General features: G+C 37.3%; 1 protein-coding gene across 2 annotated transcripts in view; it reads right to left on the bottom strand.

The window, feature by feature from the left end:
* caln2 (calneuron 2) overlaps positions 1-14,268 on the bottom strand; it is a 41,777-nt gene extending 27,509 nt beyond the window's left edge. The window contains exons 1-3 of one of the 2 annotated variants that reach the window (XM_051877983.1): positions 13,648-14,268; positions 6,760-6,881; positions 1,273-1,416 (exon numbers count right to left, since the gene is read on the bottom strand). In XM_051877983.1, coding sequence (XP_051733943.1) covers positions 1,273-1,416; positions 6,760-6,874 — 259 coding nt within the window. In that variant the 5' untranslated portion in view covers positions 6,875-6,881; positions 13,648-14,268. Of the gene's footprint in view, positions 1-1,272; positions 1,417-6,759; positions 6,882-12,679; positions 13,475-13,647 lie in introns of those variants that run through there. The other variant, XM_051877982.1, reaches the window with a different exon arrangement.
* Positions 14,269-16,628: the final 2,360 nt, after the last annotated feature.

Genomic DNA, 16,628 nt, shown 5'->3' with positions numbered 1-16,628 from the left:
TATGGATTTTTTTTTTTTTACACAAATGCATCGCTTCTCTTCAGAAGAACTTTATTAACCCCCCGGAGCCATGTGGAGTATGTTTATAATGGATGGATGTGGATGGAAGCACTTTCTTCAGCTCATACTCGTTTGGTAACGCTTACTGCCATTATAAAGCTCGGATGCATCAGGATATTTATTAATAATAATATATCTCCGATTTTGTTAATCAGAAAGAAGAAAGTCATATACACTCAGGATGGCTTGAGGGTAAGTAAAGCTTGGGCTAATTTTCATTTGAAAGTGAATTAATCCTTTAAAACCAGAAAATATCTACAGTATATGGCATGTGAGCAAATGTGAGCATAACAGCTATCAAACTTCCTCTCTCAATCCTTCCTGAAAAAAAGAAAATGACTGGTCTGAGATATTCAAAAGGAATTAAACACCAGCTGAGAGCAAGTGGAACTTAAAGTGATAAATCAGAGAGAGCTGTTATCATGCTAGTGTTTCCACTTGCTTCAAAACCTCGTCTCCACTCGACTGCTGAATCTTAAATATTTATTACTGAAATACAAAAAAGAAGTGCATTCATATCTGCATTCTGTACAGCACTGAAGAACATATTTTCGATTAAGAGTCAAAAAGCTAAAGATATGCCCATCTAGTCATATAACTGTGCTTAAAGCCGACACAGCAAAGCTATGCAGAAGTCTTTGAGGTAAAATATATATTGAAAAGGCATTTTATTTTACTTTATCTTATAATGGTATTATAGATGTGGCACTGGTCTTAAACTAATAAAATTCATATTATGAGGTATAAAAGATCTTCCCAAACCACTTCATGGTGTGAGTTTCATTTAACGCCCTACTTGCACAAAAATGTGCGGATCAAGAACAGCAACAACCTGCCGGTGCTGATTGATGAGCTAAATCAATGCATGTTCTATAACCATTCAGTCAGCTGGTCTGACCTTGAGGGACCCCCGAAGCCACACACATGCACACACACAAACACACACACAGTAAGATGAAGGTTTCTCAGAATTCACCTCACAGAATTAATCTATTTACAGCCTCCTGTGCTGGATAAATTCTATGATCGCTGTAGCATGAACTGTTCAGGATGTCATATATCTCTTCAGTGCAAGGATTGGAAGGGGTCTGTGACAGACTCTAAAGCTGTTTTTACAGATGATCAGAAGGCTGACGCTCTTTTGTTTGTGTGAATGGTGCAAGCTAAGAATGAACCAGAGAATAAGAGAGATGTAGAAAGAGAGTGACTCACCGTCCATATCCAGTCTCTGCATGATAATAGCCAGCTCCACTTCACTGGGCATGTACCCCAGAGAGCGCATGGCCATACCCAGCTCCTGCTTTGAGATAAATCCATTCCCATCCCTGTCTAAAACTCGGAACGCCTCACGAATCTCTGCAGAGAGAAATAAAGAAACAAGACAAAACCGAAATGTATTATCAACAGGATGCAGAACAGTAAGTAAGCACAAAAAACTCAATTGACGTTCATAATTCAAGTGATTCAAGTGAATCAAGTGAACGTGTGCATGTCATCAGGGACCATTAGACTGTATGCATTATATAATGCATGCTTTTCTCAGCAGTAACACAGAGTCCTATCACACAAACAGCAGACATACTAAATACAGCTCATTCTGTTTTCAAAGGCGCATATTTAGTGTGCCGTGACTAAATGTTTATCCACCGTTTCAAAGGGCATCAGTGCTGGTTTTTCAGTTCAGCTCAGGTTAAGGAACCCACACCAAGTCGCAAATGGCAACAACAAAAATAACACGCGTATCTCAGATCATTTCTGCTGTCTTAAAGACCCACCTTTGTGTTATTCTGGGATAAAGAGGCAGAGGTGCTGTGTACCTTGTAATATGCTGAACTGAGCACTTCCTGCATTTCACAAACCCTAAATGTTTCTTCACTGCTTTAGATAAAATATCCTTAAAATTCACAATAGTAGCCTTTGCTATGTTTCATCTGTTTCACTTGAGACAGGCCTCGCAACAGAAGGGGCCCTGTATGAGTTCTTGTTTGTAATATTTGCAGGATATAATGTGCTGTTTTCCCGAATATCAGCACGACTGCAAATGTATTAGCCTATTGATTTTAAACATCAAGTTACTGTTAGGTGACTTTCATTTTAGACTTAGAACCTTGTCTGTTTTTGCTCTGTTTCGCAACAAATCCACAGTAGAGCCATTGTGCATCTCCGAGCAATGGAATGAGTGCGTGTTTTGAAGGAATCGTTTGACTGAGTGATTGAATGACTCACTTGTTAAGACAATGATTTGCCTTTTAGTTTCATTAAATTTTTTTCCATTGCTTCATTTTCTATATTTATATCTCTGCACTTGCCCAGATGTCAGTTGAACACGATGTTATGAGATGGCTGGATAAGGATAAACTTGGCAGAGCTTTTGCAGCACTCCATTATCGGAAAGTTCAAAACGTCCAAATCGGAGTAAGTCTGTGTGTCCACCAAAGCATTTTTTCTAGCGGCTAGCATAGTTTTCCAATTGTTTTCAATGGGAGCGCAGCGTTTTTTAAACGCCAGGAGCGTAATGAGGCGTTGGGCGTCTTTTTCACGCTCAAGCGCTGAGCGCCTCGAGTTGAAGAATGTTCAACTTTGAGTAAAACGCTGCACTCATCACTGTCACTTTTTAGCCAGCCGTCCAATCAGAGTGGAGAAGGGGCGGGACAAATACAACACCGACCAACTGTCACAACATTCTTGCTGTACAACGACATCAACAAGCAGAGAACGGGACAAAATGGATGAGAAATTAATATTGCTGGTCTCCGAACATACATAGCAAGTACTCTACATTGTGTCGACATTTTTAGTCTGAAACAAATTATCAGCGAAATCAGTTACAAGTAACAGTGCCACGGAAATTCCGTATCATAGCAACAAAGTGTCTCAACTGAAAAAAAAGCTGCGCTGCTGAAGCGCTCTCAAGCACTCACAGATAAAAAACACTTTGGTGGACACACGGCCTAAGTGTAAAACATTTCCTCTTGATGTAGCCTATTCAAATTCATCTTGTATTAAATCACTTATCTAATCCCTGTTTGCTCATTTTATTTCTTTTCTCTCATGGCCAGGTCATTATGCAGTCTAAAGTGCTCGCTAAGGGGCTGAGAGAGTGATGGTGATTGAATGTTGATTTTGCTTTTGGTTGTGATTGTAATGCGTGGATAGTGGTAGATAGAATGTGTGTTTATAAATAGACTATAAAGAGTGAAATAGTTAAAATTAGTTAAATATAACAGTTAAAAATGTTAAATATAACATAGATAAAAAAATTAAATACAGTCGCATTGCATACATAGTTTTTTTGGTAACACTTCACAATAAGGTTCATTAGTTAAACATTAGTTAACGTATTAACTAACATGAACTAACCATGAGCAATACGTTTGTTACAGTATTTACTAATCGTCGTTAACGTTAGTTAATGAAAATACAGTTGTTCATTGTTTGTTCATTGTTTGTTAGTTCACAGTGCATTAACTAATGTTAAGGTGCAATATGTAATATTTTCTGTCCGCTAGAGGTCGCTACAGGCCTATTCAAAACAAAGGCGTAGCTTGATGACGCCAAGTTTGAGCGCGGAATCTTGGGACATGTGGTCTTCACCTCAACGGCCGGTGGAAAAGAATTGGGATTGGACTCGGGAAGAAATCATGTTCATGGATGTGATTATTAACGTTACTGTAGTATGAAGCAGAGCAGGACCAAGTGTTGTGGGAGCTGAACGAGGTCGCTGGAGCGATTGTGCAACACACACCGCGAGCAGCAGAACTGTTATTATGCCACAGTCACCGCCGCCGCTTCCGCTTTTCCGGTCATGAGTATGAGGTAACACAGCTCTGTTTATCATATTAGATACTAGGCCTGGGCGATAAAACGGTATCGATATTTATCAACGGTATATCTTAATCGATAACAATAGAAAAAATGTTCGATATAACTCTCGATATAGTTTCACTTAAATGCGTTAAAATGTAAACAGACATGAAGTTCGGTTGCATGAACAACTCTCAAGCGCGCTCCGTCCCTGGATCACAAACAGACGCGCTACGAGTGACATGCAAACAAGTTGCTGTGGAGTTCAGGTGCGCAATCAGCACGTGAGATCAGAACACACACACATGAAAATGTCATTGAAGATTTTTAAAAAAAATAATAATTCAAATATATTTAAAATTTTAAAATAGACTGCAGCACTTAATATTTTGTCAGAACCTCTAAATTTCATGTTATTTCGTTTAGTTGTCATTCAGAATTGTGATCTCGGTTTGAAACAAACAAAAAAGTTTCTCAATTTATCCAGAATTGTGCAGCTCTAAGTTTCTTTAACACTTATTTATTTAATCTTCATATAAAATATAAGAAAGATTTGTTTACATTTTATTTTGCTTTGTTTTAAAAATTATTTGTTGTTTGCCTTAATTAAAAATGCATTGGTTAAACTCAAACATTTTTTTCTACTAAAATGTTTTCAATAATTATCGATACCGATCAATATGAAACATTATATTGTGATAATTTTTTTAGCTGTATCGCCCAGCCCTATTAGATACATTTGAGTGTGTTGAAAATGTTATAACGTTACTCTGAGCGTTCGCTCGGTGGCTGCTGTGAGACACTTGTTGCACACTGCAGTAAGCTAGATCGATTTTAGAATATAATATTAAATGCTGGATGGCTTGTGTTGATAAATGGCATGCAATTAATTTTAAAACATATTGTATGATGGAGAAAATTCTGTATTACTGTTACTAAAAATAAAGCTGTATCTGACTATGCTATGTTAGCTACTTGACAAAATAGTGTTTTTCTCAGAGGCATGCATGGTAAAGCATGGTACTCGCAAAAAAGAGAAATTAGATTTAAACAATAAGACTAAACGTATTGAGCTATATAACAACAATTAGTTTTCTGTCTATAAATATATCAAAACAGTTATTCCCTTGCCTATTAAAACATGTAAATATTAAAGCTTCTTTGGTGTTTCCATGGTTTCTACAAAATAAAACTGAAAACCGAGGGTAACGCGGGTATGACGCAATTGACAGGCGACTCCTCACACGTCCCGGAGCCTTGGTTAAAATTACAATTTTCTCACAATTTACAAATGGTTGCAAACATTTGGGATATTGTAAGTACTCAACTGAACAAAATATATAACACTGGTCTAGTGGTTTTTAGATATTTTACTGCAAAATTCTTACATATTGCACCTTTAACAAGATTTTAATAATGTATTAGTAAACGTTGAAATTAACATTAACAAAGATTAATAAATGCTGTATAAGTGCAGTTCATTATTAGTTCATGTTAACTAATGTAGTTAACTAATGTTAATTAATGAACCTTATTGTAAAGTGTTACCAAAAAATTACTAAACAACGATGTGACAGGCATGGCTATAATGTTGTACACCATGAAGGAGATATTCAAACCGCCATGATAAACAAAACAAAACATAACCCTGACACAATGAAGACTTTTTCTAGTACAAAATAAAAAAATGGGAATTGAGGAATATTAAGAGGTTAGTTTTAAAAATCTATCATTTTACAATTGATATTTTTAAACATAAACCATTGGGGGTCTCTGGGACCCCAAACATTAAGGAAAGTAATGTCAGTCTCAGTAGAACATGTGGTTTATCTTCCTCCGCCATTAGCAACACCCAATCCTCTCCACTCTTTTGTAAAAGGCTATTTGTCTATGAATTCATGACATTTTAATGCATCTCGTCATGCATTACATGCGACTTAGTACCAGATTTAGACAAAGGTTCTAGATTTCATTCAATATGAGTTAACTGATAAGTTGATCCAGTCAGTGGGTCATTATTATTTGTCTCCCTTAAGAGTTTTTCTTTCTGCAAATGCAGAACCTCATCTGAACGGCCACTTAAATTTATTACCCTTCATCTCATTAATTTTTTACATTGTGGGCATCCCTTGGTTCCTGGTCTGTCAAAACAATCATTTTTTAAAGGAGGTGCTGAAATCTTTAATTCCATCTGAGAGTTTTATAGCTCAAACATCTCTTCAAATCAACCACTGTATTGTCAACACCCTCAAACCCACCAGTCAGACCATCGATTTTCTTCTTGTTTGCCCTAAGGCAGTGCCTAAACACATGACCGGCAAGACATTCTAGATGAGAAAATGAGACTTACAGCTGCATTGGACCGTAGTGAGGCAGAAACTGTAATGGGTTTGTAATATTTATCACTGAAGGCACAAGAGAGTAAACCCTGAGGTTCATTTGCTTAGATTTGTTCCCTGTAAAACAGCAGTTAATAATGACCACAGGCAGTCAAACTCCAAAAAAGGACAAAAACAATATATCCCAAGTTTTCTAAAGCCATACTACAGGTTTCCCCTCTTCCTCTCTGCTGTAACTGTAATCTCATTTATGTTCACATTCAGATTCAAAAATGTGCCAGATGCTTTGTGCCAAGAAATGACATCACTGATGCCAAAATGGCATTTGCTTCTTCCATGTGTTATAACCAAAATTCATGCTTTAAATATGCAGAATGGAAAATGAGATTTGAGATCAGCAGAGAAATAGATTTTTACAAAACAGCCTAGATTTTGGTGTTTTACTCAGAATCTATTTGCAAAACTGTCCTTGTGTGTTTGGAATGAAATGGGAAAGAGTTCAGAATTGAGACAAAAAACAGCCATGCAAACAAAACACACACAAAAACACACTCACCACCAAGCTCCTCTGTGGAGATGTTGGCAAGCTGTTCTTCACTGGTTTCAGAGAGAGAGGTGCTCAGGAAGTTGTCTGTGTAGAGCAGCCCTGCTCTCACATGGTGAAAAGGCATCTTCACCCTTCAAAGGAACAACAAACAACTGAGATGAATCAATGAACATGCAACCACTGTGCCTGCAGCCTCACCGAATGTGAGTAATGATCTCATGTCTGTTGCTGAAAGAAAGTGACTAGACCTAGAAAGAAGGATGGAGCACAGGCGAACAGGTTCCTCAGTGTATAATACACAGTGATGTAAGGGGGCATAAATTTACAACTATAAGTGTGTTCAACCAAATTCATTTTTAAGGATAACATTCAAATACATAAATGCCCACATGTACACACACAGTGTATACACACGTTATATTAGCATTTACCTCAGCTTGGAAAAGCTTGTGATGAACATTAATTCATTGAGTTTCTCTTTACCAACTGTGTTTTAAGGTGGTTGTCAGTATATTATAAAGGTATAAAACAGGTTTTAGTGATTTGGTATATTGTATACTTATATTTCAGTTAATGAAATATGTAAATGTAAATTTATGTACAAACAGTAAAAATGTAAAAATGTTGCTACCATTTTTATAATGGTAAGGTTCAGGCAACCACATCTGCCTTTTTATGTAAATCTCACAGATTTTTTAGAGTTATATATTTTTTTAATATTTATATCAATATTATATTATATTTATAATATGGTTAGTTCCTGTCCTTGATTCTGATTGGCCAATAGCTGTGTTTTATTCACGGTAAAACACGGCTATGACCGCTTCATCCAACAGTTCTGTGTATCACTACACAACACCCTTAGCAACCACTCTTAGCAACGTAAACTGTTTGTTCTTAATTGATATTGTTCATTGAAGCTTACTGTATTATGTAGAAGAGTATTGTGAGAAAGAGATCGAGTAAGCGAGTTTATTACCTGCATTCAGATTTAGCATTTTCCTTCAGGTCAGTCCTATGTTCATAATAAAAAAATCTGTTTAAATATCTTGTCCTTTTAACAGTTCAGGGGTTTTCCCATGACTGACAGTGCTAGTCAAAGCATTTGTCAGTTGTCTTTTCAATGTAAAAGTCTTGGCTACTGACTGACACACTCATAAAGACAGTCTTTGCTGCAATCTAATGCCGTAATAATGTAACTTCTGTTGCTGTTCAGGGACTATTTTTTCCGGCGGAAGGAAGGCTTTTGGTGAAAGTTTACTTCATGAAAGTTGCATTGTTACATATTTTTGGCTTTAATATTTGTATTGTGTGGTAATCGTTTTATAAAAGCAATAAGGTACTCGAGGCTAGTGCTATATCTTGAATAAGTCACGGATGAAGGGGTTGCTCCGCTTCGCATCATGCCTAACAACGCCCTTCAGCCGTGACTTATTCACGATACAGCACAGCCTTTACAGTACTTTATTGCTTACTTATATCATTTTTTTTTTTACTTCAACTATTATGTTGATAATTTTAATTAATATATTTGTATTAAATTGAAGCCTCTTTTTTCTAGTGGTCTTATATCTTTGGACCCCACCTGTAAATGTGTGTCTGAGGGTTCATTCGTTCAAGCCATTGATTTTTTTCCCTGTGAGCACAACAGGGCTTTTATTTAGTAAAACAATGACAGTACCAAGGTAGATAAGTTGCCAAATAATTTAGTGGGACAATTGTTTATGGACTGAAACTGTGGATCTGTTTCTAGCAGCCTGACAAATTATGAAAAATTTTCCACAGGATTTAGGTTTTTGTTTTCTTAGTGGTTTGATTCATTGTCAGTGCATAAAGCAAAGGCTTGAATGTGTCTTGATTGTCTGATCTGTTTTAATCATTTCAGGCCCTGCGATGCTGTTAAAATGAAGCACTGACTGGAGACAGTTTTTATAAAGCTATAGAAACATCTAAAACACCAGAAAGCACAAAGCTGGGGAAACCTCTGAGACAAAAAAAAAAGAGCCACTATCAAGAGAATTTCATGTAAATTAAAAGGTAAATTACGAGGAGGTGACAGAGGGGTTGAAGCAGCTAATTTGTGGTGATGCTCACCAAGGGCGAACCCTAGCTGTACAATTGGGTTCCGTGCTACTGTAATTACCATAGATATTAACAGAGCTTTAGCTAAAGGCAGCTTTGGGAGCAGTTTGATTGATATTAGGCTCAGCTAAGGGCAGCTAGACATGAATATTTTAAAGAGCCATTGATGAGTCATTTGGCTCACTTTTAAAACTTGACCTGTGTAGTGGATACACAACATACACTACCATTCAAAATTTTGGAATCAGTAATTAATACTTTTATTCAGTGAGGATGCGTTAAATTAATCAATTGACAGTAACAACATTTACATTGTTACAAAAAACTATTATTTAAAAATGCTGTTCTTTTGAACTTTCTATTCTTCAAAGAATCCTGGAAACAGACTCTGCATCGTGGTTTCCACAAAAATATTTAACAGCGAATCAGCGGTTCAGAGCAAGTCACATGATTTCAGCAGTTTGGCGGTTTGACATGTGATCCGAATCATGATTTGACACGCTGATTCATAACGCTCCGAAGCTTCCTGAAGCAGTGTTTTGAAATCGGCCATCACTATATAAGTCGTTATTTTTTGTTTTTTTGGCGCACCAAAAATATTCTCGTCGCTTTGTTCACATTGTAAACAAAGTGCAGCACTTCCGGGTTCTACGTCAGAACGCCGGCTCATTATTGGCTGACGCTGTTCACTGTTCACAATGCATATGTGTGCTGCTGATGCAGGAGCTGGTTAATAATGAGTCGGCGTTCTGACGTAGAACCCGGAAGTGCTGAAATGTGTTTACAACGTAAACAACATAGGAGAATGAGGGAGAAGAGAAGAAATTGTTGAATAAAGTCGTTATTTTTGTTTTGTTTTTGCACACAAAATGTATTCTCATCACTTCATAACATTAAGGTTGAACCACTGTAGTCACGTGGACTATTTTAACAATGTCTTTACTACTTTTCTGGACTTTGAATGTGGTAATTATGTTGCTTTGTCTTGGGGATCAGAAACCTCACGGATTTCATCAAAAATATCTTAATTTGTGTTCTGAAGATGAACGAAGGTCTTAGAGATGTAGAATGGCATGAGGGTGAGTAATTAATGACAGAAATGCTGATTTGCTGCTCAAGTCACACTTTTTATTATCAATGTTGAAAATGATTGTGCATGTCGAATCAGCGGTTCGGAGGGGTTCGGAGCAAGTCACATGATTTCAGCAGTTTGGCGGTTTGACATGTGATCTGAATCATGATTCAACACGCTGATTCATAACGCTCCGAAGCTTCCTGAAGCAGTGTTTTGAAATCGGCCATCACTATATAAGTTGTTATTTTGTTTTTTTCGGCGCACCAAAAATATTCTTGTCGCTTTATAATATTAATATTGAACCACTGTACTCAAATGAACTGATTTAAATATGTTTTTAGTACATTAATGGATCTTGAGAGAGGAAATGTCATTGCTGGCTATGCAGGCCTCACTGAGCCATCGGATTTCAACAAAAATATCTTAATTTGTGTTCCGAAGATGAATGAAGGTCTTACAGGTGTGGAACGGCATAAGGGTGAGTAATAAATGACATTATTTTCATTTTTGGGTGAACTAACCCTTTAAGGTTGAACCACTGTAGTCACATGGACTATTGTAACAATTTCTTTACTACTTTTCTGGACCTTGAATGTGGTAATTTCGTTGCTTTCTATGGGAGATAAAAAAAAAAAAAAACCTCTTGGATTTCATCAAAAATATCTTAATTTGTGTTCTGAAGATGAACGAAGGTCTTATGGGTTTGGAACAACATGAGGGTAAGTAATTTATGACAGAAATTTCATTTTTGGGTGAACTTAAATTGATTTCTGAAGGATCATGTGACACTGAAGACTGGAGTGATGGCTGCTGAAAATTCAGCTCCTTAGAAAATTATATTTTAAAATATATTAAAACAGATGTTATACATTCTAAAATATTTCACAATATTACTGTATTTTTACATGTATTTTATTTTACAAATTTACTGTATTTTTCATCAAATAAATGTCTTGGTGAGCATAAGAGACTTCATTCAAAAACTTCAAATAAATTAAAAATTAAAATAAATTAAAAGACCCTAAACTTTTGAACAGTAGTGTACATGAAGCTCAATATAAATGCAAAATAGAAGTAAATGGTATATTTTAAGGTAATGCATTTTAAAAGACAACATGAAGTAATTTGGAAAATGCTGTCAGTTCAAATGACCCTCAATTTCTTGGCATTTACTTGCTAAAAAACATGCAAATAACAAATATCCAAGGCCAAATTGTACTGAACGTTGTTTCTTCGGTAACAGATTTTGAAGTACATTATTCTGAGGTTGCAAGAGTAACCTTAACAAACATTCTATTCTAAAGTTCTTTAAATCTGACCCATATAATTCACAGGCAGTGTGTGAATGCTGATGCAAATTGATATTGAGCGAAACTGCCATCACATTAAGCCTTTAGTGTGGCAAGGACTGTTCATTTAATAGTTTAAAAAAAAATGAGATAGAGAAAGAGAAGAGAATGAAAGGAAGTGACAGCCATTGTTGGCATGATAAATAACATATGATGCTATATTAATGGATTCTTCCCAGACACCTTTTAGCTGGTCTGACTCATGGGATCTAATGGGACCAACATCGACCAGTACCAGAAAAGGTGTGAGACTTTCACATGTCGTGAGTAGCAGGTGCTATCTTGGCTTTTTGGTTTTGCACATCTGCTCCTGGCTCTGTTCCAGGACCTCTTAAAGAGGGTTCATTGACATTTCAGTAACAGACACCGCACCTACCTAGGAGACATGTTAGGCAGTTCATTAAACGACCTTCAACAGAAACACATGGGACAGTGATGATAATGAGCCAACAATAAGAACGCACCTTCACAAGGTCAACTGTTGTACTCGTCCTCAAAGCAATAAAAGAGATTCAGTGTTCCAAACACTTCAGGGAGTGAAAATATGACCGAATGGCATCTAAGACACAATTTTACGACCTTCACAAGGTGATGAGAATGCAGATGAAGCTGATTTTTTGACTGAAATGTGAAAACAGAATGTTTAGTCCACAAATAATGCCAGGCTTAAAATGGCAACCTTATATGAATGGTCTTTAAAAAGATGGGCAAATAGATAGAGAGGGAGGGAAAGATCTGACATTGTGAAGTTACATCAGAGAAATGTCAGAGCTGCTCCGCAGGGACCCTTTGCATGCACTTAACACTGAGTGCCCACAACAGCCACATCAAAAATACAGTTTAACCCTTCTGTCATGTTCAAATACCTTTTCTCAATATAAAACATGTGAAGTTAAGGATAAAAACACCAGCTTCAAGAGATAAAGAAAATAACTAACGCAAAATAATGCACCAAGAAGCGTGTAAAATATCTTCAGAATGACAACTGCATTATAAGATCCTGATTGTGGCATATCATGCACTGTAAAAAAAGTGAAAATGTGCAGTTTTTTTTAATAATAAAGAGAGTCGATTCAGTGTCAAGCTTGGACAAAGAAAAAATGCAAAATTACTGCAATATCAACTTAATCAGCATCTCAATTCAACAGATGTCAAATATTACAGCTCAAAAAGCTACAGGTCCAATTTCTTATTGCTTGTTTGGTGTCTGAAAACTAAACTGACACCCAATTATGATTCAAATACACCAGAGAGTCAGTTCACCATCTGCACTGAAAACTTCACTCGCCTCAATACCAGCCCAAAAGCCTCTGATAAAGAAGAACAAACCACCTTATTAAGAATATATCATATCTGGTTAATGCATTAAAGCGAATTTTACAAGACTTTACAAGACAGTGAAAGCAAAACGCCTCGCAGTTACCTCCACAGATCGCAGTCAGCGGGCATCACAAGCGAATCCTCTGAGTGACTCTCTCCGCACAGCTCCGTTTCTTCTGCTCTGTTAGTTGGAGACGGGCCGGACACATCCACCGTGCGCAAAGGCAGTTCTAAACCATACTTTTCCGGACCCATTATCGTTTATTATAGTATCAAGGCATTTTACGCTGACGTTCCCGCAAAACTACTGCCGTTTGCGTTCCCACGGACAGCCCAGGCGAACAGCTAGAAGTACGGGCTTGCAGCCTCCCGTCCCCTCGCCTCTGGAGACTGGAGTGACAAGCCATAACTCACACGGGCCATACATCACTAGTCCTTCAAATATCACCTTGCTCTTACCGTGAATGAACGTCTCGGGGAACCACTACCATTTAAACAGACTGAGCATTGCTGGGTGGCATTTTATATAAACATTTTATATTTAAAATTTAAAGGGTATAGGCTAAATTTAAGTTTAATGTGCAAGCCTTGTGTAGTTAGTCGGTTACACTCCTGAACGACTTTGTTAAGCGGGTAACCGACATTTTAAACATTATCCCGCTTATAGGCTTATGTCTACAAACAAATATATTGTTGTGTTGTTTACTTGCTAACCTGTAGTGACACAAAGCTATGAAACGGTTTAACGGTCGAGCGGTCTGTTATTCAGCGTCTCATTAATATTTGCAAATATTTGATCGCTATCAAGTGATTGGCAAATCAGAATCAAGTATTCCATAAAGCCGTGTGATAAAGTTTTATAATATAGGCCAAAAAACTACTAGCCAAACTTTCTAAATGTAAAATTCCTTTAAAAAATCCACTCGATAAAGAGCGGACCGTAAATATCTATCTACGACCAATTCTTTTCACAACAGGTGCCATATAACCCGATTTTTCTTCGTCTTCCAAGGACTCCATAGACCTGCATAGCCATTTCAAAGACACTGATATCCTATGAAATCTACTCACCTCCTCAAAGACTCTGTTTTGCAATTCGCAAAGTCTCGGGGTGCTTATAATGCCAGTGTTGTGAAATTTTCTCGGTTGGAGTTATGGTTATCGTCGGTCTCATGTAGTATGCTGAACACACTAATTCTGAAGGAAAACAACGAAATTTTCAGTTGCCCCAGTTATCTCTTCTCGGTCCCGCTGGCATGTGACAGCCCCATTGCCACCGCAGCAGAGTTTCCTGAAGATCCATCAGGTGAAATGCTCGTTCCAAAAGCCACTGTCGTATTTTTTTAAGTTCAACAATTTAACTGATTTGTTCAGAAATGCCACAGGCTCGCGCTCGCCTCGTGCGTAACAGGCGCTCTCCGCCGCGCGCCCAAGGGTGTGTTGCATTTAAAGTCCTTTCCGAATGCACCCGGACAGATTTATAAACGTCTTAAAAATGGAGTCCCCCTTCAATTGCGTGTTTATGATCAAAACACGCGAAAAAAAAAAAAAAAAAATTTCGGTCGCAATAAATCTATAGGGATGATAAGATCTGAGATGGGCGCGCTGCCCTGCAGCCATCGAACGGCTGGAGTGGTACAGCCGATCTGCTCCAGAATGTTTTCCCTCCTTTAGAGATCTGGCAGGTGTGTCAGAGAGAGTGGTGTAGGGTGGAGTTAAAAATAGATCAGTAATGTATCACTATTAGCAGACACAGACATAATGCACACATTTCTGCTGTTCATTCCTTGAGGTTTATAACCTGATGGAAAGAACAAATAAAGGACTGTGTTGTTTTTATTTCAGCTCTGTGTATTTTGCTATTTTTGCAAATTCGATATAGGCTAACATTCGCATATTTATTTCCGATAAATTGCAGTAGTTGACAAATTGACAGCATTTTGATACCAGCTCTTTCATTTTTCATTCAGAAAAAAATGATCACATTGTAAACCAGATTGTTTTTACTTTCTTACCACAAAATTTAATTGATTTACAATGCACCTCATGTTACATCACTCCCAAATCCAGCATGTTCTTCTTTATGCTGGGTAGTAACTGATTACATGTAATCTGGATTACATAATCAGATTCCAAAAATTAAACACTGTAATTAGATTATATTAAATTTTTAAAATACATGTAATCAGACTACAGACTACTAGCTCTGCGATGCGGCACGCATTACGTAATCACGTTGGAAAGGTCACGCGTGACGTAGGCGGAAGTAACGCGGTAGGGCGAAAAACTCCCCCTGCGTTCCATTCGGAAGGGCTCATCCCTATGCCCTAATCCCTTCAAAGGAGTTTACCTTCCGGTGCGAGAGCTTCGAAGGGATGAAGGGTGTAGGGGTAAAAAAAAAAACTCTTTTTTTGGAATGCGCTTCTGCGTCATCTTAATGAGACAATCAAGGAGTAGATCGTAAAAGCTGCGCCTTTTGTTTAACGTTAGTTTATTTATTTATTTATTTATTTATTCACATATTTTTGTACAATGTCGTTTTGACCATAATATTGTACCAAATCTAACTCGTATAAATATTACGGTAGTATAGAAAAATACTATACATACATTTATAGGTAAAATCGAACTCCGAGGCTCCTGTACCCATTCTGTGACGACAAACAACTTCCCTGTGCAAAGGATCATGGGGGCCTGAAGTGTCCATCCGTTGTACCCTTCGAAATCCTTCATTCCGAAGGGCCCTTTGAAGTGGCCAGTTTTGAGCACTTCGGTTTGGAACGACACTTCAATATGGCGGCAATGATTATTTTCACTCCAAAGTGCCCTTTGGAGAGCGATATATCCCGTTTGGAACGCACCGTCCATCTCATTTTCTCCTCCAACTTCAAAATCGGCTGACATCGTTGTTTTACTTTGTTGTTGTTGTTGTTTTGTAAAGGCTGTTTGACTTAGTCTGCACGGTAGTTTTGTAAACACTTGCTCAGTACTTCCGCCTACATCACGCGTGACAATGCGTGGCGCCTCGCAGAGCTAGTGCAAGATGAGCATTTGTGGTTAAAAACTAAAAAGTGTAATTTTTATTTATTTATTTATTTATTTTTAGAAAATGACGATCGTTTCGCTAGATAAGACCCTTATTCCTCAGCTGGGATCCTGTAAAGCCCTTTGAAGCTGCATTGAAACTGCAGTTTGGACCTTCAAACCATTAGTAGCCGTTGAAGTCCACTATATGGAGAAAAATCCTGGAATGTTTTCCTCAAAAACCTTAATTTCTTTTCGACTGAAGAAAGAAAGGCATAAACATCTTGGATGACATGGGGGCGAGTAAATTATCAGGAAATTTGAAATCTGAAGTGAAATAATCCTTTAATGCACTTCATCTTGTTGATAACAAAGAATGGAATTTTTTTTTTCTCATTGTATTTTTATATAAATATTAAACAAGATTATCCTGTTCAAATCAATGTGATAAATGAGTTTGGTCAAAAGTAATGAAAAAGTAGTCCGATTATATAAGGCTACCTTAAATGTGTAATGTAATGGATTACTTTACATGTCATGTAATTTGGAATCAGTAACCCACTACAATTTTTAAGTAATCTACCCAGCACTGGCTGCACCTGTTATGTATAAATGACACGATAGACTTCTTTGTATTCATACCATCCCATTTTTATCATAGTTCAGAAAATGAAGTCCATAACTGTTTGGAATGAAATGTACAGGGCAACCAGCTCCCAACAGTTACTTATAATAAGCCTTGTTCTGTTGCTGGGACCTGTTGAACACTGCAAGATCTGGGCATCTGTCAGACATGACACACCTCCTTTTCTCATATTACTGAATGATTAGAGACATAGTGAGGATTTGATGCTGTATTTTCTTGCTTTTGAAAGTGGCAGAATTGCATCATCATCCCTGTTTTATTCTCAAAAGTCTGTGGCTGCATTGCCCAAAGGTCTAATGTTCATACATTTTCAATTATGTTGTATTCTTACTCACTAAAAATAAGATCATTAACACCATCTCAAAGGGTAAATATGCACTGC

The sequence above is a fragment of the Ctenopharyngodon idella genome, chromosome 21, assembly GCF_019924925.1.
Source record: "Ctenopharyngodon idella isolate HZGC_01 chromosome 21, HZGC01, whole genome shotgun sequence".
NCBI classification, from domain to species: Eukaryota; Metazoa; Chordata; class Actinopteri; order Cypriniformes; family Xenocyprididae; genus Ctenopharyngodon; species Ctenopharyngodon idella.
The sequence above is the reverse complement of the archived record's forward strand: the minus strand, read 5'-3'. Positions and strand labels throughout refer to the sequence as shown.